General features: G+C 41.8%; 1 protein-coding gene across 1 annotated transcript in view; it reads right to left on the reverse strand.

The window, feature by feature from the left end:
• Window positions 1-23,668, reverse strand: part of SGCG (sarcoglycan gamma) — a 148,637-nt gene that overhangs the window by 23,307 nt on the left and 101,662 nt on the right. Inside the window, exon 6 of the mRNA XM_014449703.2 lies at window positions 22,813-22,885. Within this exon, the coding sequence (XP_014305189.1) occupies window positions 22,813-22,885 (73 nt within the window). The remainder of the gene's footprint in view (window positions 1-22,812; window positions 22,886-23,668) is intronic.

Below are 23,668 nucleotides of genomic sequence, written 5' to 3' on the forward strand. Positions count from 1 at the left end.
CGTAACAGGGTGGGGGTCCCACTGGGGTGCCTGGCCAGCCTGGGCGAAGGGGTTGAGGGCCATTTTCAGACTGGCCACACCCCCTTCAGGGTGGGGGGTCCCCGCTGGGGTGCCTGGCCAGCCTGGGTGAGGGGCTGAGGGCCATTTTTAGGTTGGCCACACCCCGGTCGAGGGAGGGGGGTCCTGCTGGGGTGCCTGGCCAGCCTGGGTGAAGGGCTGATGGCTGTTTGCAGGCTGGCCAAGCCCCCCAGCAGGGACTCTTACCCCATGAGGGTGTGGCCAGCCTGGGTGAGGGGCTGATGGCTGTTTTCAGGCTGGGCCAAGCCCCCCAGCAGGGACCCTCACCCCATGAGGGTGTGGGCCAGTCTGGGTGAGGGGGCTGATGGGTGGTTTTCTGGCTGGGCACAGCCCCTAGGCCACCCAAGGCTCCCAGTGGAAGGCTGGCTGGAAGCAGGGATCTGGGATTTATTTAGCCTTCTATTATTGAAACTTTGTTGGCTTTTTGCAGAGGCCATAGCCAGTCAAGGCAGGGGGAAGCTTGCTTCCTCCATCGCCGGGGCAACCAAGCTTCCTGCTTGCTCCAGCTCCGGGGCTGCCGGCCACCATCTTGGTTAAGTTAATTTGCATATCGTCGCTCTGATTGGCTGGTGGGCATGGCTTGGGCGAAGCAAAGTACAGTCAATTAGCATCTTTGTCTTTTATTAGTGTAGATGCCTGTGGTCCTTCTTCCCTTTCTATTTCTTCTTTTTACAACAATCCCTTGAGTATTTCTTGCATTGCTAGCTACGTAGCAATCAACTTTCTTAGCCCTTTTTTGTCTGTGAAGCTCCTGATTTCCCCTTCGATTTTGAATTATAGCCTTGCTGGGCAGAGTATTTTTGTATTCAGTTTCTTGCTTTGTATCACTTTGTATACTTCTTTCCATTCCTTCTGGCCTGATATGTTTCTGTTGAGAAATAATTTGTTAATCTAATGTGAGATCCTTTGTAGGTAACTCTCTGTCTCTCTCTTGCAGCCTTTAAGATTCTCTCTTTGTTGCTAAAATTTGCCATTGTAATTAGGACATGTCTTGTTGTGGGTCTTTTAGGACTCATCTTGTTTGGACTCTCTGTGCTTATCTGACTTTTTTCTTCCCAAATCAGGGAAGTTTTCTGTCATTCTTTCTTCAAATAGGTTTTCTAGTCCTTGTTCCACTTCTTGTCCTTCTGACACCTCTATTATGTGTATGTTACTTAGTTTTATGTTGACTCAAATCTCCCTTAGGCTCTCCTGCTTTCTATGTTTTTTCTCCAACAGCTGTTCAGATTGGGTGTGTTTCTCTGCCCTATCTTCTAACTCACTAAGTTGTTCCCTGATTCTTCTAGTTTACTCTTGAAACCTTCCATTTTGCTTTTTATTGTAGCTTTATCATTTTTCATTTCCTCTTGATTCTTACATAAGTTGTTGACTTTCTCATCCATCTGGTTTATGAATTGTATGACCCTTACTCTGAATTATTTTTCTGACATATTGCATGCTTCCATTTCATTTAGTTCCATTACTGGTTCTTCCTCCTTTTCTTTCCTTTGGTGGTTGTTTCTTTGTCTCCCCATTTTTGCTCTCACCAAAAAGTCCAGGCACTGAGTCATGCGAGGCCTGTACCTGCAGCCCCAGGTCAGCAGGAGGGTGGCACACCCCAAGAGTCACTGGTGAGCCCAGGTGCCAGGATGCATGGGGCCTGTGGTCACAGTGGGTTAACGGGAGGGTCGCACAACCTGATAGTCACCAGAGAGCCTAGGTCGTGTAGGGCCTATGGCTGCAGGGGTGGGCTGGCAGGATGTTTGGGCACTCCAGGACTCATAGGAGCCTGCAGCCAGGGAGGCTGGAATCCCAATGTCCATGGGTCTGCAGCTGAGGTAGCAGGTCTTTGGCTGGACTGGCTCTAGGGTCCCAGGTGGTGTCTGAGGCCAGTCTGGGTAGTGGTGAGGCTGGGCTTCTAGTCACATAATCTCTACCCTTCAAGATGACATGGTTTCTGTGCCAGCACCAGCCACCCAGGAGTGCCTGCAGTGGTAGCAGGGGCTCCCCATCTAAGAGACCCCAGTTTGCCAACCCCTGAAAGTCTTACAGGATCTAACTGTACCTCACTCTCTCTCACACACACACACATACACACACACACACACACACACACACACACACACACATGTCCAGCACTCCCCTTTCACTCCATCCCTCACTCACACTCTCCCCCTCACTGCAATCCTGCCAACCGCCATATTTTTGTTCCTTTTTGTAGTGTCTTTATCTGGTTTTGGAATTAGGACAATGCTGGCATTGTGAAAAGAAGTTGGAAGTGTTCCTCCCTCTTGGATTTTTTGGCATAGTTTGAGAAGGATAGGTATTAGTTCTTTTTTTGAATATTTGGTAAAATTCTCCTGTAAACTATCCATTCCAGGAAATTTATTTGCTGGAAATTTTTAAAATACTGCTTCAATTTCACCGGTTGTTATTGGCCTACTCAGGTTTTCTGATTCTCCTGATTGAGTTTTGGAAGATTGTATGTTTCTAGGAATTTGTCCATTTCACCCAGGTTGTCCAGTTTGTTGGCATACAGTTATTCATAGTATTTTCTTATAATCATTTGTATTTCTGTGGTGTTTACCCTGTCAAAGAACCATCTCTTGAATTTATTGATCTTTTGTACTGTTTTTTTCTTTTCACTCTCTATTTCATTTATTTCCACTCTGATCTTTATTACTAGAGGCTTGGTTCACAAAATTCTTGCATGGGGGTGGGTGGGGGAGGTTCCCCTCAGCCCAGCCTGCACCCTCTCCAATCCGGGACCCCTCGGGAGATGTCCAACTGCCGGCTTAGGCCTGATCCCGAGGATTGGGACTAAACTGGCAGTTGGACATCCCTCTCACAATCCTGGACCACTGGCTCCTAACCGCTCACCTGCCTGCCTGCCTGATTGCCCCCAACTGCCCCCCCACCAGCCTGCTTGCCCCCAACTGCACCCCCTGCCAGCCTGGTTGCCCCCACTGCCCCCCCCACCAGCCTGGTTGCCCCACACAGCCTGTTGCTCGGTTGATTGGTCATCCCTCACTAACCCCCCCACTGGCCTGGTTACCCCATGCAGCCTGCTTCTTGGTCATTTGGTCATATCTCACTAACCCCCCTGCCGGCCTGGTCACCCCACACAGCCTGTTCAGTCATCCGTTCGGTTGCGATGGTCGCTTAGGCATTTATATAGATAGATTTCCTTCCTTCTACTTCCTTTGGGCTTTTCTTGCTCTTCTCTTTCTACTTCATTGAGTTGTAGGGTTAGACAATTTATCAGTGCATTTCCTGGTTTCTTGAGGTAGACCTGGAGTGCTATGAACTTCCCTCTCAGGAATACTTTCACCATGTCTCATAGGTTTGGGGTGCTTCTGTGTTCATTTTCATTTGTTTCCAGGAAGTTTTTAATTTCTTGCTTGATCTCATTGGTAATACATTCATTGTTTAATTACATGCTATTTAGCCTACATGCATTTGAGTGTTTTTGAGTTTTGTTATTGTAGTTGATTTCTAACTTCATGCCATTGTGATCCAAGAAAGTACTTGGTATTGTATCAATCTTCTTGAATTTGTATAGGCTTGTTTTGTGCCATAACAGGTAGTTTATCTTTGAGAATGTGCCATATGCACTTAAGTAGAATGTATATTTTGTTGCTTTGGGGGTGAAATGTTCTGTAAATATCAGTTACATACATCTGATGTAGTGTGTAATTTAAGGCCTCTGTTTCCTGTTGTTTTTTTCTGGAATATCTGTCCAGTGATGTCCGTGGGGTGTTAAAATCCCCTACCAGGACTGTATTGCTGTCAATCTCTCCTTTAAAGTCCGCCAAGATATTTTTTATGTACATGAGTGTGTCTATATTGGTTGTATATATGTTTACAAGGGCTATATTTTAATGTTGAATCATTCCCTTTAGTGTTGTTAAATATCCTTCTTTGTCTCTTGTTGTGGCCTTTGTTTTGAAGTCTATTTTGTCTGATATGAATATTGCTACCCCAGCTTTTTCACCTTTCCATTTTTATGGAATATATATTCCATCCCTTCACTCTCAGTCTGTGTATCTTTTATTCTGAGGTGGGTCTCTTGTAGACAACAAATATATCCAGTTACATTTACATTTAAGGTAATTATTAATAGTTATTTATTTATTGCCATTTTTATTTTCTTTGTGCCTATAATCCTTTCTCTCTCCTTTTCTTCACCTTTTTAAAGCAATCCCTTTAACATTTCTTGCATTGCTGGTTTGGTGTTAATGTACTCTTTTAGCTTTTTTTTCTCTGAAAAGCTCTTTATTCACCTTTTATTTTAAATGATAGCCTTACTGAATACAGTATTCTTGGATTTAGGCCCTTGCTTTTCATTACTTTGAGTACTTCATGCCACTCCCTTCTGGCCTGAAGTGTTTCTATTGAGAAGTCAGTTGACATTTTAATGGGAACTCCTTTGTAGGTATTTTTCTTTCTCTTGCTGCCTTTAAGATTCTTTGTTTGTCTTTAACATTTGTCATTTTGATTATGATGTGTCTAGGTTTGGGTCTCTGGGTTCCTCTTGATTGGACTCTCTGTGCCGCCTGAACTTGTGCGACATTTTCCTTCACCAGGTTGGGGAAGTTTCCTGCCTTTATTTCTTTATACAGGTTCTCTGTTCCTTGCTCACTGTCTTCCCCTTCTGGTATTCTTGTAATGTGGATGCTGTTGTGCTTCGTTTTTGTCCCAGAGCACCCTTAAGCTATCTTCCTGCTTTTAAATTCTTTTTCCCATTTGCTGCTCTAATTGGGTATTTATTTCTACCTTGTCTTCAGAATTGCTAATTCTATCCTCTCCTTCATCCAATCTACTTTTAATGCCTTCTAGTGTTTTCTTGATGTCAGATATATAATTCTTCATTTCTGTCTGATTCTTGTTCATGGCCTCTCTTTCTTTTTTCATGCTGTTGTAATTTGCAATAAGTTCCTTAAGTATCTTTATAACCATTGCTTTGAAGTCTATGTCTGATAGGTTGCTTACCTCCATTTCATTTAGTTCTTTTTCTGGAGTTTCCTTATTTTCTCTCATTTGGGGGTTGTTTCTTTGTCTCTTCATTTTTGTTGTGTCTTTGTATTTGCTTCTATGTATTAGATAACCCTGTTGTGTCTCCCAGTCTTTGTGGAATGGCCTAATGTAGACAGTGTCTTGAGGGGTCCAGTATTGCAGTCTCTTTGTTCACCTGAGCTGGATGCTCTATGAGTGCCCCTTGTGTGTGATATTTGAGCTCTCCTATTGTAATTGGAACTTGATTTTTGATCTCCTGTTCTTGGAAAGGATCTCCCCTCTGACTTGCTGCCAGTGAGGCTGGGGCTCATAGGATTTTGCTTGGATGTTGTTGAGTCTGGTCCCTTGGTGTATCTATCTTGGGTGTCTTTGAAGCTGCTCTAGTGCAGGTGAATGTGAGTCACTATTCCTTTCTGGCCCTGCGCAACCTGACTGAAGTCGAAGGGGTTGAAGCCCCTAGTAGTCCAATGGTCAGGGACTCCTTAGCCCAGAGACTGGGTCTGCCTTGAATTTCTTGCCTTGATTGTCTCTCTTTTTTTTTTTAGGGCTTTTAGAATTTCTTTTTTTTTAATAATTAAATCTTTATTGTTCAGATTATTACATTTGTTCCTCTTTTTTCCCCCCATAACTCCCCTCCTCCCAGTTCCCACCCCACCCTCCACCCTCACTCCCCACCCACTGTCCTCATCCATAGGTGCATGATTTTTGTCCAGTCTCTTCCCGCATTTCCCACACCCCTTCCCCCCCCAAGAATAGTCAGTCCATTCCCTTTCTATGTCCCTGATTCTATTATAATCACCAGTTCATTCTGTTCATCAGATTATTTATTCACTTGATTCTTAGATTCACTTGTTTATAGATGCATATTTGTTGTTCATAATTTGTATCTTTACCTTTTTCTTCTTCTTCCTCTTCTTAAAGGATACCTTTCAGCATTTCATATAATACTGGTTTGGTGGTGATGAACTCTTTTAGCTTTCTCTTATCTGTGAAGCACTTTATCTGACCTTCAATTCTGAATGATAGCTTTGCTGGATAAAGTACTCTTGGTTGTAGGTTCTTGGTATTCATCACTTTGAATATTTCTTGCCACTCCCTTCTGGCCTGCATAGTTTCTGTTGAGAAATCAGCTGACAGTCGTATGGGTATTCCCTTGTAGGTAACTGAGTTTCTTTCTCTTGCTGCTTTTAAGATTCTCTCTTTGTCTTTTGCTCTTGGCATTTTAATTATGATGTGTCTTGGTGTGGTCCTCTTTGGATTCCTTTTGTTTGGGGTTCTCTGCGCTTCCTGGACTTGTAAATCTATTTCTTTCACCAAGTAGGGGAAGTTTTCTGCCATTATTTCTTCGAATAGGTTTTCAATATCTTGCTCTCTCTCATCTTCTGGCACCCCTATTATTCTGATGTTGGTACGCTAGTAGCTGTCCCAGAGGCTCCTTACACTATCTTTGTATTTTTGGACTCTTTTTTCATTTTGCTTTTCCGGTTGGGTGTTTTTTGCTTCCTCGCATTTCAAATCTTTGACTTGATTCTTGCGCTCCTCTGGTCTGCTGTTGGGAGTCTGCATAATATTCTTTATTTCAGTCAGTGTATGCTTACTTTCTAGTCGGTCCTTTATCACACCATCGAGGGTCTCATTAGATTTCCTGTACATCTCATCAAGTTTATCGACAGCCTCTAGAAGCCTCTTGAGAGACCTCAAAAGTTATCGGCGGCTTCTAGACAGTTCTTGAAAGACCTTAAAAGTGTGGTTTTGAACTCTATATCCAGCAGTTTACTTTTATGCTTCGCTGTGTCGATAGAGTGGCTTTCCGTGTTAAGTGTCCCAATTCTGATTGTCTCTTTTCTGAGTTGTACTACCTTTCTACACAGATTGGGTCCTGTGGGTGTCAGCTGCAGATGCTCAGGGTTGGTGAGGGAACATGCACAGTCCCTCTGGCGCACAACTCCCTGTGAGATCCCAGAGCCTGCTGATGTGCAAGTCACTGTGCAGTCCAAAGTCACTTTGGGTTCACTTGCATAATCCTGCTGGCAGGCGACTCACCTCAAGGTCCCAGCTTCTGTGGAAAGGGTTGCCTGTAAGGTCCTGCTGGTGTGCAGCTCAAGTTTTACTTTAAATGTTTCCTTCTCTGTCATATTATGTCAGATTACCCTGGGAATATTTTATGCTCTTTCTGCTATGCCCTCACTATAATTTTTAATTTCATCATAACAATGCACGATATTGTTATAACTTGTTTGCATGTTTCTTTTCCCAGTAGACTATAAACTCATTAAGATCCGGTACCAGGCCCTAACCAGTTTGGCTCAGTGGATAGAGCATCAGCCTGCAGACTCAAGGGTCCCAGTTTCGATTCTGGTCAAGGGCATGTACCTGGGTTGCAGACACATCCCCAGTAGGGAGTGTGCAGGAGGCAGCTGATCGATGTTTCTCTCTCACCAATGTTTCTAACTTTCTATCCCTCTCCCTTCCTCTCTGTAAAAAATCAATAAAAACATATATTTTTTTAAAAATCCGGTACCAGGCATTTTATGTAGAGTCAGCATCTGTCATAGGTATGGATACAGAGATTTTAACTTAAATACAAGTAAATTATCTTTCTTTATAAAGAAAATAGTTGCCACACTTCTATAAATACCATATGAGCAAATATCAAATTTTACATTGTGTTATTTAAACATGTATATTTAAGAGATACATTTATAAAAACATCATGATCTTAAGCCTACAAAATCCATATTCAGTGTTTTCATTTGTCAGTTAGGATATTCTAGAATTCTTTTCAGTTTACTCAGGCCAGAAATAGTAATGCTTCTAGACCCAGTACTAAAAAGTAAAAGATAGTTTATGGTAAGAATTTATAGAAAAGAATATAACTATCAATGTAAAAGAATAATCAATCAATAGAGTTTGGCAGTAATCATTCAAGGGTCCACCTGAGTGGTAGAGAGACTGCTTTTGCTGTGTCCCAGAGATTTGAGGTTGTTGTGTGTTAATTTTCATTTGTTTTCAGGAAGTTTTTTATTTCTTTCTTGATCTCATGGGTAACCCATTCATTGTTTAATAATACACTATTTAGCCTCCATGTGTTTGAATGTTTTGGGGTGTTTTTACATTAGTTGATTTCTAATGTCATTCCGCTGTGATCTGAGAAGATGCTTGATAGTATGTCAATCTTCTTGCACTGTGGAGACTTGTTTTGTGTCCTAAAATGTGGTCTATCTTTGTGAATGAACCATGTACAATTGAGAATAATGTATATTCTGCACCTTTAGGGTGAAATGTTCTATAAATATCAATTAAATCCATCTAATCCAATGCTTCCCTTACAGTCACTGTTTCCTTGTTAATATTTTGTCTGGAAGATCTATCCAGTGAAGTAAGAGGGATATTAAAGTGCCCTACTATGACTGTATTCTTGTCATTCTCTCTCTTAGAGTCCTCTAGAAGTGTTTTTTAAAATATATTTAGGTGATCCTATATGGGTGCATACATCTTTACCAGGGTTATATAGTTTTGTTTTGTTTTTGGGTTTTTTGTTGTTGTTGTTTTTTAGGTCGGCATGCGTGGGGCGGGCGTGCGTGGGGTCAGCTGTGCGTGGGGTTGGCTGTGCGTGGGGTTGGTGTGCGTGGGGTTGGCTGTGTGTGGGGTTGGTGTGCCGGGTTATATAGTCTTGTTGGATTGATCCCTTTAGTATTGTGTAGTGATCTTTGTTGTCCCTTATAATGGCTTCATTTTGAAGTATAAATTTTTTCAGATATTAATATTACTACCCCAGTTCTCTTTTATTTCCATTTGCATGGAAAAAATTTTTCCATCCCTTCAATTTCATCTTGTTTGAGTCTTCTGTTCTGGTGTGGTTTTCTTGTAGACAGCATATAGTTGGGTCATGTTTGTGTATCCATTCAGCTACCCTATGTCTTTTGATTTGATCATTTAATCCATTTACATTTAAGGTTATTATTGATTGGTACTTGTTTATTGCCATTTTAATTCTGTATACCTAGGTTTCTCTCTCTATTTCTTCTTCTCATTACAGCAGTCCCTTTAGCATTTCTTGCAATGTTGGCTTGGTGGTAATAAACTCCTTTAGCCTTTTTTTTGTCTGTGAAGCTCTTTATTTCACCATCTATTTTGAATGATAGCCTTGCTGGATATAGTAACCTTGGTTTCAGATCCTTTCTATTCATTACCTTGAGTATTCATGCCATTTCCTTCTGGCCTGTAGAGTTTCTGATGAGAAATTAGATGACAGCCTTATGGAAGCTCCTTTGTAGGTAACATATTGCTTTTCTCTTGCTGCCTTTAAGATTCTCTCTTTGTCTTTAATTTTTTGTATTTTAATTATAATGTGTCTGAGCATGAGCCTTTTTGGTTTCTTCTTGCTTAGACTCTCTGTGCCTCCTGAACTTGTGCAACTTTTTCCTTCACCAGGTTAGGGAAGTTTTCTGTCATTATTTCTTCAAACAAGTTCTCTATCCCTTGTTCACTTTCTTCCCCTTCTGGCTAATCTACTAAGCAAATATTGTTGTGTTTCATGTTGTCCCACAGCTTCCTTAAACTATATTCTTGTTTTTTTAATTATTGTTTTATTTTTGTTTGTCTGGTTGAGTGATTTTTTTCTACTGTCTTCTAAAGCACTTATCAGATCCTCAGCTTCCCTTAACATGCTGTGTATTCCTTCCAGTGTGTTCTTTATTAGTTCACGGTAATTCTTTATTTTCAATTATTCTTTTTTCATAGTTACTATATCTTTTCTTATGCTGTTGAGCATCTTTACCATCATTATTCTGAACTCTATATCAGATAAATTTCTTATCTTCATTTCATTGATCTCTTCTTCTGGAGAATTCTCTTGTTCTTTCATTTGGGTGTTGTTTTTTCACCCCCATTTTGGCTACCTGTTTGCATTGGTGACTATGTACTAGGTAGACCTGCTACGCCTCTCAATCTCTGGTGCAGGACAGTGTCAAATGCTGCTTCTGACTAATTAGATCAGGCAAAGACTCAAAGCCTCCAGAAACTGCCTATGCCTGCAGATTTATTGGATGCAGTCTTGATTAGCCCTCAGGCAATTATCCACAGGTTTGTGGGATGTTTTCCAACAGGGTAGGACAATTGCTTTTGCCTGGATGTAAATTGTTATTCTCAGTCTCTTTATAACCCTCAGAAATTCCACACCATGGGGCACATTATTGTCTGATAAAGATGGTCAACTGTCTTCCCCTCCCCAGGAAAAAATCACCTGGATATCAAAGGTGTGCCTGAGAAAGATTACCTCCGCAGTGTGAGGGAATGACTTTGTACAGGAAACCAGGGTGTCTGCCTTACAAGCTCAAGCCCCAGAACCACCATCCCTGGCTTCTCCTCCCACATTTCTTGTCCACTCTTCCATCCCTCTTCCAGAGCCCAGAGTGAGTGGCTACACACAAAATTTTTGCATTGGCCCTTTAAGAGGGTACCTGAATTTCCAGTCATCTCTCCCTGGCACACAGAAACCCTGCTGCTTTTCACAGCCAGATGTTATGTGGGCACCTTTCTCAATTTTGGTGCTCTCTGCTGGGGGCCCAGCTTGGGGATTAGACCCCAGAGTTTTCAGTGGCAACTCCCCACAGCTGAGATATCTCTCAGGAACTTCAGCTGCTGTTTGTGGGAGCCTGGCCAGCCCTTTCATGACTCCCCACTTCCTACCAGTCTCTATAAGGCAGGGGTCCTCAAACTACGGCCCGCAGGCCACATGCGGCCCGCCAAAAACATTTATCCGGCCCACCGGGTGTTTTTGCCGCCGCTGTGTGCATAGGAATTTGTTCATAGTTTTTTTTTAAACTATAGTCCAGCCCTCCAATGGTCTGAGGGACAGTGAACTGGCCTCCTGTTTAAAAAGTTTGAGGACCCCTGCTATAAGGTCTTCACTTTCTGTCCTTGGTTATCAGGATTGTCTGAATCATTTTTCTATTATAGGAAAGTAAAATTGTTGTTCTTTCCTAACTATAATAATTCTGTAAGTTGACCTTATGATCCTTTATCAAAATTAATGAAATTGTTATAACTTAATTATAGTCACAATTTATTTTTATGTTGTAAATATTCTCTACATGGGCAAGATAAATTGAGCTCCCATTTGTTTTCGATTAACATTTAACTATACATTAAAGGATAGAGAAATGCTGAATTTCCTAACTCATTACATTTAGTGTTAATAAATACTTGGGAGAATCTATATATATGAAAGCCTAAGCAACTGTTATGACAGAATGACCAAAACAATCGGAACAACCAGAACAACTGGTCGCTATGATGCTCACTGACCACCAAGGGGCAGACACTCAACACAGGAGCTGCCCCCAGCCCACAGGCCCTGATCGCTGATGGGGCCTGCTGGCCAACATCCTGGTACACCACCCCCCCCCCCCCCCCCCGCCCCGGGCCGGCAGGCCCTGATTGCCCAATTGGGGCTGGGAACCAGGGGTGGGTGGTGGTGAATGCGGCCCCTTTCCCAGGGGGGCCAAGGGCCAGCTCCCTCCACAGGGCTGGCGGCCAACCTTCTGGGCCCCCCCCCATGTCTTTCCCCGAGCCAGCAGCCCCTGATCGGTCTGCTGCCCGCCCATCACAGTGGTGGTTGGCCCCTCCCCGCAGCCAGCAGACCCCAATTGCCTGATTTGGGCCTGCTGGCCAACCTGCGTGTCCCTCCCCCCAGCCCACAGGTCCCAACGGGGATGGGGAGCCAGGGGTGGGTGGCAGTGCACAGGTGGCGAGGGAAGAAGGAGGTGGGAAGGTGGGGAGGTGGGGAGGTGGGGAACCACGTGGCGGTGTGCAGGCAGTGAGGGAAGGATGAGGTGGGGAGGCAGGGAGGCAGGTAACCTGATTGGCCCTGATCACCAGCCAGGCCTAGGGACCCCACCCATGGATGACTTTCGTGCACCGGGCCTGTAATAATGATATAAAAATGATTTTTGTGTTTGACTTTTAGTTTACAAAATGCTTTCAAACTAACAGCTTAGTAAATCTTTCCAAGAGCACTCTGAGATGTATAATACTATCAACATTTTATACATGAGAAAAAATAGTCTCAACAATTTAGCTTGGCCTACGTCACCAGGCTTGTCTGTGTAAAATTGGGATTTCTACTCTACTTTATTTCTCTTATTTACATAATATCATAGAAGATATTAATTGTTTTGCATATATTTCAAGTTCAAATTCTAAACATGATTTTAAGTGATATCTTAGACTTTAAGACATGTTTTAAAATATTATTTGATTTTGTATAAAATACAAATATACTATTAGAATAAATATTTATAGCTATAAAGCAGTAAATTCAGTAGCCTAGGTATAAAGTGAAATACATTGAGGCACATATAAAGAATAAAGGTCTTGCCCAGCTGGGTGTAGCTCAGCGGTTGAGCGTCGCCCCAGGAACCAAGAGGCCACCAGTTCGATTCCCAGTCAGGGCATATGCCCAGGTTGTGGCTTGATCCCCAGTGGGGGGCATGCAGGAAGCAGCCAATCAATGATTCTCTCTCAGCATTGATGTTTCTCTCTCTCTCTCCCTCTCCCTCTCCCTTCCTCTCTGAAATCAATAAAAATATATTTTAAAAAATAATAAAAAATAAATAAATGTCTAGCGAAGTAGATAATTTTATATGTTCTGATATTATGTAAAGATATAGCCAAATTTGAGAGCATTATGCTAAGTTTTATGAGCCAGTTACAAAAAGACACATACTCTATGACTCCACTTATATGAGGTATCTAGAATAGTCACTTTCATAAAGACAGAATGTAGAATGGTGGTTGTCAGGGGCTAGGGGAGGAAATGAGAAGCTTTTTAATGGGCCCTGGCTGGGCAGCTCAGTTGATTAGAGCATCATCCTGATACACCAAGGTGCCATGGTTGTGGGTTCAATCCCTAGTTGGGGCACATACAAGAATCAAGCAATGAATGCATAAATAAGTGGAACAAGAAATCTCTCTCTCTTTCTCTCTTTCAAATCAAGAAATTAAAAAGTTATTTAATGGAGAAAGTTTCAGTTTTACAAAATGAAAAGTTCTAGAGATGGATGGTGATGATGGTTGCACAGCAATGCGAATGTTCTTAATACTTCTGAATTGTACACTTAAAGGTATTTAAGTTGGTAAATTTTATGTTATGTGTATTTTACCACACTTAAACTATATATACACCAACATTTTTTGCAAATATGGATTTATCATGCATTTGATTTTTTTTATACTGCTCTTTCTCTAATATTACCCAAGGATATTTTTTCCATTGATTTGTAGACAGAGTGGAAGAGAGAGAGAGAGAGAGAGAGAGAGAGAGAGAGAGAGAGAGAGAAACATTGATTGGTTGCCTCCTGCTCCCACTCTGACTGGGGCTGGGGATTGAACCGCAACTGAGGTACGTTCCCTTGATTGGGAATCCAACTTGTGACACTAACCACTGAGAAAAACTGGCCAGAGCTACAGTACACATATTTTACTAAATGTATTGTAAATTGACATTTTCAATAATGCTTTTTGCAAATTTCAAGCCCACAAAGGCACCTAACTCTTTCACTAAAGGTACAAAGATTTTTCCCTGTTTGCAGCTGTATTCGAGATGGTAGTATAACAAGAAAATATCATTTTTTTCTGTTAAAAATTGTGAACAATTTCAGGAAACTTATGCTAATGATTTTCAGGGGAAAACGATGGCTCTGTGAAACATATGAATCATAAGCCCACAGCTTATGAACTAAATAAACTAAAATTTGAGGCATAAGTAGATATTCCTGAGTCTCCAAGGGAAGAAGGACACTTCAGGCAGATGGGACAACCTGTGTAAAAGGATGGAGTGGGGTGGGTGGCAGCACTCAAGTCTGGGAGGGCAGATCAGGCAGGAGGTGCTGTGAGGACTCAAGGCTGGACAGCCATTATTTTTTAAAATATATATATATATTTTATTGATTTTTTACAGAGAGAAAGGGAGAGGGACAGAGAGTCAGAAACATCGATGAGAGAGAAATATCGATCAGCTGCCTCCTGTACACCTCCCACTGGGGATGTGCCCGCAACCAAGGCACATGCCCTTGACCGGAATCGAACCTGGGACCCCTCAGTCTGCAGGCCGACGCTCCATCTACTGAGCCAAACAGGTTAGGGCTGGACAGCCATTATTAAGAGCCCAGATCATGGAGGGCCATGAATGCCCAGAGGTTGCCCTTTCAACTTTCCTAAGGCCAAGGTGGCATCAATGAAACTGAAATGCATAGTTGCATTTGGCAAAGTCCCTCTGATGGGCAGATTAGAGAGGAACAAACTGAAGGCAGGTCTATGCTACAGGAAAATACAGGCGGGAGAGAGAGTAAATGCCTGAAGCACAGAGACAGTAAGAATGGAAAAACCAGGACTTTTATGTCTATGGGGACTCTGTTTAGAGTGCACTGGATGTTCAAGGCCACTCTGAGCATGGGAATCCTAATCAGGAGTGTCAAGGTTACTCTGCTATATGCAGGTGAAAGAAGCAAGGACACAGCTATCTTACTATAGGTACACTGCACAAGCTTGCCCTTCTATAATCCAAAGACTGATGTCACTATTTGGAAAGAAGCCTCTTTTGTCTAAGATAGTATTAAAGTATGTTACTGATCAGCAGGCAGCTGGCTTGGAGGCAGCTGCTTAGTGAGGCTGTAGCTCTAAGGATGGCTCCTGTATAGCTTCTATGTTAGAGACTACTGGTACTTTGCAGGAAAGATGTATTGTTACCTAGCAGGTGTATGGCTACTCTATGGGACTTTACTTTGAAGAACTGATTTGTCTAATAGCTCCTGTTGCAGCAGTGGCTACTTGGGCTACAATAAAGACTCTCTTATATACCCACAACTTCTCATGGCTTCTCCATCGAATATCCAGTGTCCAACAGGGTCCAGTCCCTGCCAGAGGGGCTCGGACCTGACAGTTAGCATAGTTAGGCAGGATGAAGGACCTGTGTACCCAACAATGTCCTTTGAATTTTAGTTAGTAATGACTAGTTATAAGTAGAAAGTCATGAGAATAAAGACAACTAATGGAATAAAAAGCAATCTGGGAGACAAAATGGCAGCAGAATAGGCAGACATGTCCTGAGCCTTATCCCAGAGCAGATAGAAGGAGCAACTAAACTGAATAACATCCACCCAGAATTGGTGAAGTAGACACAGCTGGTGAGACAGTTTGCAGCTGGGAAGGGCAGAGGACACCTAGAGAATGGTAAAATTGGGGATCTGGGCTGGGGAGAGTTGTGAGACCTCCAAACCCAGAGGGTCAGAAGGAAGTTGTACGGCTTCCATGTCCCTTGGGGATAGGTGTAACATCTGACTGTGGAAAAGAAGTCCACAGGGCTGCTGGCAGCAGGGGATTCTACACCTAAGCCCACAGCCACAAGAGGCTGAGCCTGGAAGGGGCAACCTGAACAACTGCCTAAGCCGCATGGTGCTAGGGGGAGAGAAACTTGCAGTGGCGCAGCTCTTTCCCCTCTTTTTGGTCTTTGCTTTTATTTGCTAAACCCAGTTCATGGGACCTTTCAAATATACTCACCCATGGCTGAGGTGCAGGTAGAGGTGCGGACTTGTGGAGTCTGGGGAGAGGTTGTGTAGAAGAGTAGGTTGGGGAGACGTGGTTGAGAGTCTGGCATTGGGACATACCTGACAGTCCAGACCTAAACAGCCATTTTCTCCTGAAGAGATAGCCCCTCCCTGCAGTCTCCAGACAACCAATACAGCCACACCCAGACTACACCCTGAGTGGTACAAAGGATACAAAAAAAAAAAAATGTGAATAGTCCCTGAGAGCCCTCAGGGACTGGGCTGAAGAGAGGTCATTCAGTCCGGAAAATGATATGGCAACCTCCCTAACTATAGCCCTGTCAGAAACAGCTGCTTGAGAGATTAAGACTGAAAGCGGGCAAACAGGCTAAGTGGGCAGATTGGTCCCCGCTGCTGGCAGTAGAGGTGGTGGAGATAGACACAAACAGAAGAGTGGTGGTTTGTTTGGAACTTCAATACTGTGCTGACTACCTAATAGGAAACTGAGAAGTGGCAGACAGTACAGAAGAGTGGGATCTTAAACCAGCCCCCATGGAGCATTAAAACTTGGTGGAAATGAACAACACTTCACTTTTTTTTTTTAATCTCTTTTTTCTTTATTTTTTTCTTTTCATCTATTTCTTTATTTTTTATTTCTTTTCACATTATTTTTCATCATTCTATTTTTTTTGTTTTATCCTATTTTTTAAATTATTTTTTCTTTCTCTTTCTTTTTCTTCTTATCCATCCATCCTCTTTCTATACTGAACTGAGGTCCTCTCCATACTCATCCAATTTCTTAATGATGTTTTAGCCCAGGGTGTGGTGATCACACAAGCAACAGCAGCATGAACAGCCCACCCCTGTCTGTGGAGCAGCAGCTGTGTGAGCAGCCCGCCCTCGGCCTCTATAGATTCTGCCTCCACCTCTTTTCTGGGTATTTGTTGTTTGCATTTTTTGGTTTATCTGTTTGTTCTGTAATGTTTTCTCCATATATATATATATATATATATATATATATATATTTCCTTTTTCTTCCCTTTTCTTCTTTTTCTTTCCTTTCTTACCATTTTTTCTCTCCTCAAATATCATTTGTGCTCTCTTTTCTCTCCCCTAATTCTCTTTTCTCTGGTAGTCACTTATATTAGCATTATTGGTGTTGTGCATACATTCGTGTTTTTTTCCCTTTGTGTCATGTCTTGTCAAGTTGCATTTTGTCCTGTTTGGTCAGTGTGGTAGAGAGTAAGTCACATAACCAGACACCCGGAGAGGAGACTCCATCCACAAATGAGTCAATAACATTCCAAACCCAACTACAGAGGCAGGAAGATGGCGGCCTGGAGGATATAAGTGAGGGAGAGAGTGTGAGTGAGGGAGCAAAAGGGGAGTGTGTGGACATGTGGTGTGTGTGTGTGTGTGTACATGAGTGAGGGACAGTTAGATCCCGCAGGACCTTCAGGGGCTGGTGAACTGGGCTCTCTTAGCCAGGCAGCCTCTGCTACCATTGCAAATAATCCCAGGGTGGCCAAATGTACCACAGAAGCCATGCCATCTTGAGTGGGAGAGCTGTTGTGACTGGGAATCCAGCCTTACCTCCACCCAGGGTGCCCTCAGACACCACCCGGGACTCTACACCCACCCCTGCCAGGGACCTGCTGCCTCGGATGCGGTCTCACAGACACTGATACTCCAGCCACCCTGGCCACAGGCTCCTGTGAGTTCCAAAGCACGCTCCCCTCGTGCTGGCCCAACACATTACCCCAGGGTGTGGCGACCACAGGAGCAATAGCCACATGAGCAGCCTGCCCCCGACTGAGGAGCAGCAGCTGTGTGAGCAGCCCACCCCCGTCCGAGGAGCAGCAGCCACATGCAGCCACCCTGTCCAAGAAGCAGCAGCTGCATGAGCAATGATCAGCTCACCCCCAGCAGCTGGAGAAGCAACTACTGCTGTGAACAGCTGTGAGAGCAGTGCCCACACAAGGATTCTCCACCAACTGAGGAGCAGCTGCTGCTGTGACCACCTGAGAAGCAGCCGCCACCCAAGTAGTCGCTGTTGCCTGTGGAGCAGCCACCACATGACTCAACACTTAGATCTTTCAGCAGGAGAAAAAATGGGTGACAAAGAAACCCCCCAAAGGAAAGAAGAGAAATCACCAGAAAAGGAGCTAAGAGGAAAGGAAGCATGCAATATGCCAGAAAAAGAACTCAGAATAAGGGTCAGACAATTCATAAACCAGATGTATGAAAAGAATCAACAATTTATGTAAGAATCAAGAGGAAATAAAGAGTGATATAGCTCCAATAAAAAACACTATGGAAACTTTCAACAGTACACTAGGAGAAGCGGAGGATCAATTTAGTATATTAGATGACAGGGCAGCAAAACACCCAAATTGAACTGCAATTGGAGAAAAAAATTAAGAGACAGGAGGAGAGCCTAAGGGAGCTTTGAGAAACATGAAACAAAGCAACATACAAATAATAGGAGTTCCAGAAGAACAAGAAGAGGAACAAGGGTTATAAAACCTATTTGAAGAAATAATGTCAGAAAACTTTCCTGATTTGGGGAATAAAAAAGTCACACAAGAACAAGGAGTTCCAAACAAGATGAACCCAAAAAGACCCATACCAAAACACGTCATAATTATGATGGCAAACGTTAACAACAAAGAGAGAATCTTAAAGGCTGCAAGAGAGAGACAGAAAGTTATGTACAAGGAATCTCCCATTAGATTATCAAATGATTTCTCAAAAGAAACACATCAGGCAAAAAATTAATGGAAGAAAGTTCACAAAATTATGCAAAGCAAGGGACTGAACCCAAGAATACTCTATCCAGCAAGGCTATCATTCAAAATTGAAGGGGAAATAAGGCACTTCACAGAAAAAAAAAAAAAGGCTAAGGGAGTTTGTTACTACTAAGCCCGCATGCAAGAAATGCTAAAGGAACTGGTGTAAAAAGAAGAAATAAAAAGGGAAGAAAGAATACAGGCATAAAAAATAAAAATGGTGATAAACAAGTACCTATCAATAATAACTTTAAACGTAAACTGACTAAATGCTCCAATCAAAAGACATTGAGTGGCTGAATGGATGATAAAACATGAGCCATCTATATGCTGTCTATAAGACCCCCACTTCAGAACAAGGGACTCAAAAGTGAAGGGATGGAAAAATATCGTTCAGCCAAATGGAAATGAGAAAAAATCTGGGGTAGCAATATTATATCTGACAAAATAGACATCAAGGTGAAGGCCATAAAAAGAGATAAGGAAGGCCACTTCATAATCCTAAAGGGACTGATACAACAAGAGGATATAACCCTGGTAAACATAAATGCACCCAATGCAAGAGCACCCAAATACATAAAAGAACTCCTGGAAGATATCAAGGGAGAGATTGACCACAATACAATCATAGTAGGGAACTTTAATACACCACTGACATCACTGGATAAATCCTCTAGACAAAAAATCAGCAAATAAACAGCAATCCTAAATGACTCACTAGATCAGATGGACTTAATTGAAATTTTCAGAACATTTCACCCCAAAGCCACAGAATACATGTTCTTCTCAAGTGCACATGGGACATTTTCAAAGATAGACCACATATTGGGGCACAGGAAAAGATTCTCCAAATCCAAGAAGATGGAAATCATATCAAGCATCATCTCAGACCACAATGGCATAATATTAGAAATAAACTACAATAAAAACAATCAAAAAAATTCAAACACTTGGAAGGTGAATAGCATGCTATTAAACAATGATTGGGTTACCAAAGAGGTCAAAGAAGAAATAAAAAATATCCTGGAAACAAATGACAATGAAAACACAACAATCCAAAATTTATGGGACACAGTGAAAGCAGTCCTGAAAGGAAAATTTATAGCTCTCTACAGGCCTACCTCAAAAAAACAAGAAAAACTGGTAATAAATTATCTAACTCTACAACTTAAAATATTAGAAAGAGAGCAAAAAGCAAAGCCCAGAGTGAGCAGAAGGAAGAAGATAATAAATATCAGAGCAGAAATAAATGACATAGAGACCAAAACAAAACAATACAAAAGATCAATGAAACCAAGAGCTGGTTCTTAGAAAGGATATACAAGATTGATGAACCTCTAACCAGGCTAACCAAGAAGCAAAGAGAGAGGACCCAAATAAACAAAATCAGAAATGAAAGAGGCAAAATAACAACAGACCCCACAGAAATACAAAGAACTGTAAAAAACACACACACAATATAAACAACTCTATTCCAACAAACTAGACAACCTAGAAGAAATGGACATATTCCTAGAAAAATGCAACCTTCCAAAACTCAATCAGGAAGAATCTAAATATCTCAATAGGCCAGTAACTATAGAGAAAATTGAAGCAGTCATCAAAAAGCTTCCAGCAAACAAAAGCTCGGGGACAGACGTCTTCACAGGGGAGTATTACTAAACATTCAAAAAACAACTAAAACCTATCCTCCTCAGACTACTACAAAAAATTCAAGAGGAAGGAACACTTCCAAGCTCGTTCTATGAAGCCAGCATCATCCTAATACCAAAATAAGATAAAGACAACACAATGAAAGAGAATTACAGGCCAATATTTCTCATGAACATAGATGCCAAAATCTTCAACAAAATTCTAGCAGATCAGATCCAGCAGTACATCAGAAAGATCATACACCATGACCAAGTAGGATTTATCCCAGGTTTGCAATGATGGTACAATATCTGCAAATCAATAAACGTGATAATCACATAAACAAATTGAAAGATAAAAATCACATAGTCATATCAATTGATGCATAAAAAGCATTTCACAAAATCCAACACCCTTTTTTGATAAAAACCCTCAGCAAAGTGGGAATAAAGGGATCATACCTCAGCATAATAAAAGCCATATATGACAAACCTACAGCCAACATCATACTCAATGGGCAAAAACTACAACCATTTCACCTAAGAAAAGGAACAAGATAGGGATGCCATCTTTCACCATTCCTGTTCGACAGAATACTGGAAGTGTTAGCTATAGCAATTAGACAAGATATAGAAATAAAAGGTATCCAAATTGGAAAAGAAGAAGTAAAACTGTCATTATTCTTAGATGACATGATACTGTACATAGAAAACCCCAAAGACTCCATCAAAACACTACTAGGCTTAATAAATGAATTTGGCAATGTAGCAGGATACAAAATTAACACCCAGAAATCTGTGGCTTTTTAATACACCAATAATGAACTCAAAGAAAGAGAAACTAAAAAAACAATTCCGTTTACCATTGTATCAAAAAATTAAGATACCTAGGAATAAACTTAACTAAAGAGGTAAAAGACCTGTACTCAGAAAACTACAGGACACTGAAAAAAGAGATAGAGGATGACATAAACCGATGGGAGAACATACTATGCTCATGGATAGGTAGAATCAACATCATTAAAATGTCCATACTACCCAAAGCAATCTATAGATTCAATGCACTCCCCTTTAAAATACCAACGGCATATTTCACAGACCTAGAATGAACTCTCCATAAATTCATCTGGAATAAAAAAACACCCCCAATAGCTGCAGCAATCTTGAGAAAGAAGAACAAAGTAGGAGGGATCTCAATACCAGATATCAAGCTATATTACAAAGCCACTGTTCTCAAAACTGCCTGGTACTGGCACAAGAACAGCCATATAAACCAATAGAATAGGATAAAAAACCCAGAAATTGACCCAAACAACTATACTCAATTAATATTTGACAAAGGAAGCAAGAGGATACAACTGAGTCAAGACAGTCACTTCAACAAATGGTTCTGGGAAAATTAGACAGATACATGCAAAAAATGAAACTAGACCACCAACTTACACCATACACAAAAATAAACTCAAAATGGTAAAGGATTTAAACCTAAGACGGGAAACAATAAAAATCTTAGAGGAATCCACAGGCAGAAAATCTCAGACATTTGCCGAAGCAATATCTTCATCAATACAGCTGCTAGGGCAATGGAAACTAAAGAGAAAATAAACAAATAGGACTATATCAAAATAAAAAGCTTCTGCACAGCAAAAGAAACCATCAACAAAACAACAAGAAAGCCCACTGCATGAGAGAACATATTTGCCAATGTTATCTCTGATAAGGGTTCAATCTCCAACATTTACAGGGAACTCATACAACTTAATAAAAGGAAGATAAACAATCCAATAAAAAAATGGGCAACAGACCTAAATAGATACTTTTCAAAAGAGGACATACAGAAGGCCAAGAGACATATGAAAACATGCTCAGTCACTAATTATCTGAGAGATGCAAATCAAAACGACAATGAGGTACCATCTCACACCTGTCAGAATGGCTATCACCAACAAATCAACAAATGACAAGTGCTGGTGAGGATGCAGAGAAAAAGGAACCCTCCTGCACTGCCTGTGGGAATGCAGACTGGTGCAGCCACTGTGGAGAACAGTATGGAGTTTCCCCAAAAAACTAAAAATGGAACTCCCATTTGACCCTGTTATCCCACTTCTAGGAATATATCCCAAGAAACCAGAAACACCAATCAGAAAGGATATATGCACCCCTATGTTCATAGCAGCACAATTTACCATAGCTAAGATTTGGAAACAGCCTAAGTCCCCATCAACAGATGAGTTAATTAGAAAACTGTGGTACAGCTATACAATGGAATACTACGCTGCTGTAAAAAGGAAGGAACTCCTACCATTTGCAACAGCATGGATGGAGCTGGAGAGCATTATGCTAAGCAAAATAAGCCAGTCATAGAAAGATAACTATCACATGATCTCACTCATTTGTGGAATATAATGAACACCATAAACTGATGAACAAAAATAGATCCATAAACAGAGAAGCATCAGACTGTCAAACCTCAGAGGGAAGGCAGGGGAGAATGGGGAGAAGGAGGAGACATCAATCAAAAGGCTTATATGCATTCATATAAGCATAGCCAATGAACACATACACTAGGGGTGTGTTGGCACTAGTCGGGGTGGGGGAGGGGCAATGGGAGGATAAGGACACATATGTAATACCTTAATCAATAAAGAAAAAACTAGCAGTGGGCAAAAAAAAAAAATCAATCTGGTTACAAGTGCAAAAATATTATTCTAGCACTTATCCAGGTGTCTTCTATAGATGAGTAGTACATTTATATTTGAACAAAGTTTTTACCTCAGCTCCTGAAATGGGTCGGCTCTTATGAGGGGTGTTTCCACTGAATGTTCAAAAAGAGCCCCTTCAGGCCCTAAACAAAAAACAAAGATACATCATCTTACAAAAGTAAAATTAGTGATACATCAAACAATAAATATTTAGACTATATAGAAAAGCACAAGTAGGTTCTGATCTTTGTTGCTGAATTTGTGCAGATGTTTGAATTGCAGGAAAAAAGAATAGGCATGCCCTGGCTGGTTGGCTCAATTGGTTGGAACATTTCCCCATACAAGGAAAGGTTTCGGGTTTGATTCCTATCAGGACACACACATAGGTTGTGGTTTTGATCCCCAGTTGGGATACCTATAAGAAACAACAAATCAGTCTCTCTCTCTCTCTTTCTCTCTCTCTCTCTCTCTCTCTCTCTCCCCGTCTCTCTTTCTCTCTCTCTCTCTCTCTCTCTCTCTCTCTCTCTCTCTCTCTCTCTCCCCCCCCCCTTCCTTCCTCTCTCTAAAATCAGTAAAAACATATCCTCCAAGACCTTGAACCTCTCTTCCTCTGAACCCCAGGGGTCAGACTTGCTCAAATCTCAGCATTTCTCCAGGACCAACCTACCCCAGGATGAACCCCAGGGGTCAGACTTGCTCAAATCTCAGCATTTCTCCAGGACCAACCTACCCCAGGATGGTGTGGAATACAGCACATTCACCTGTCACCCAGCTGCCTTCTGGTTCCAAGGCTGTGTCTCTTCACTGGACTGGTGAGAGGGTTGTCAGTGTTTTGCTCCTGGGCCTACTTCCAGCTGTGTTTTGGATCCTTCCTTTGTGATGGAGTACTCCCTGGCTGCGGTCCTTGCTCTCCATGGTCATGGGGC

The sequence above is a fragment of the Myotis lucifugus genome, unplaced genomic scaffold (genome assembly GCF_000147115.1).
Source record: "Myotis lucifugus unplaced genomic scaffold, Myoluc2.0 scaffold_7, whole genome shotgun sequence".
Taxonomy (NCBI): Eukaryota; Metazoa; Chordata; class Mammalia; order Chiroptera; family Vespertilionidae; genus Myotis; species Myotis lucifugus.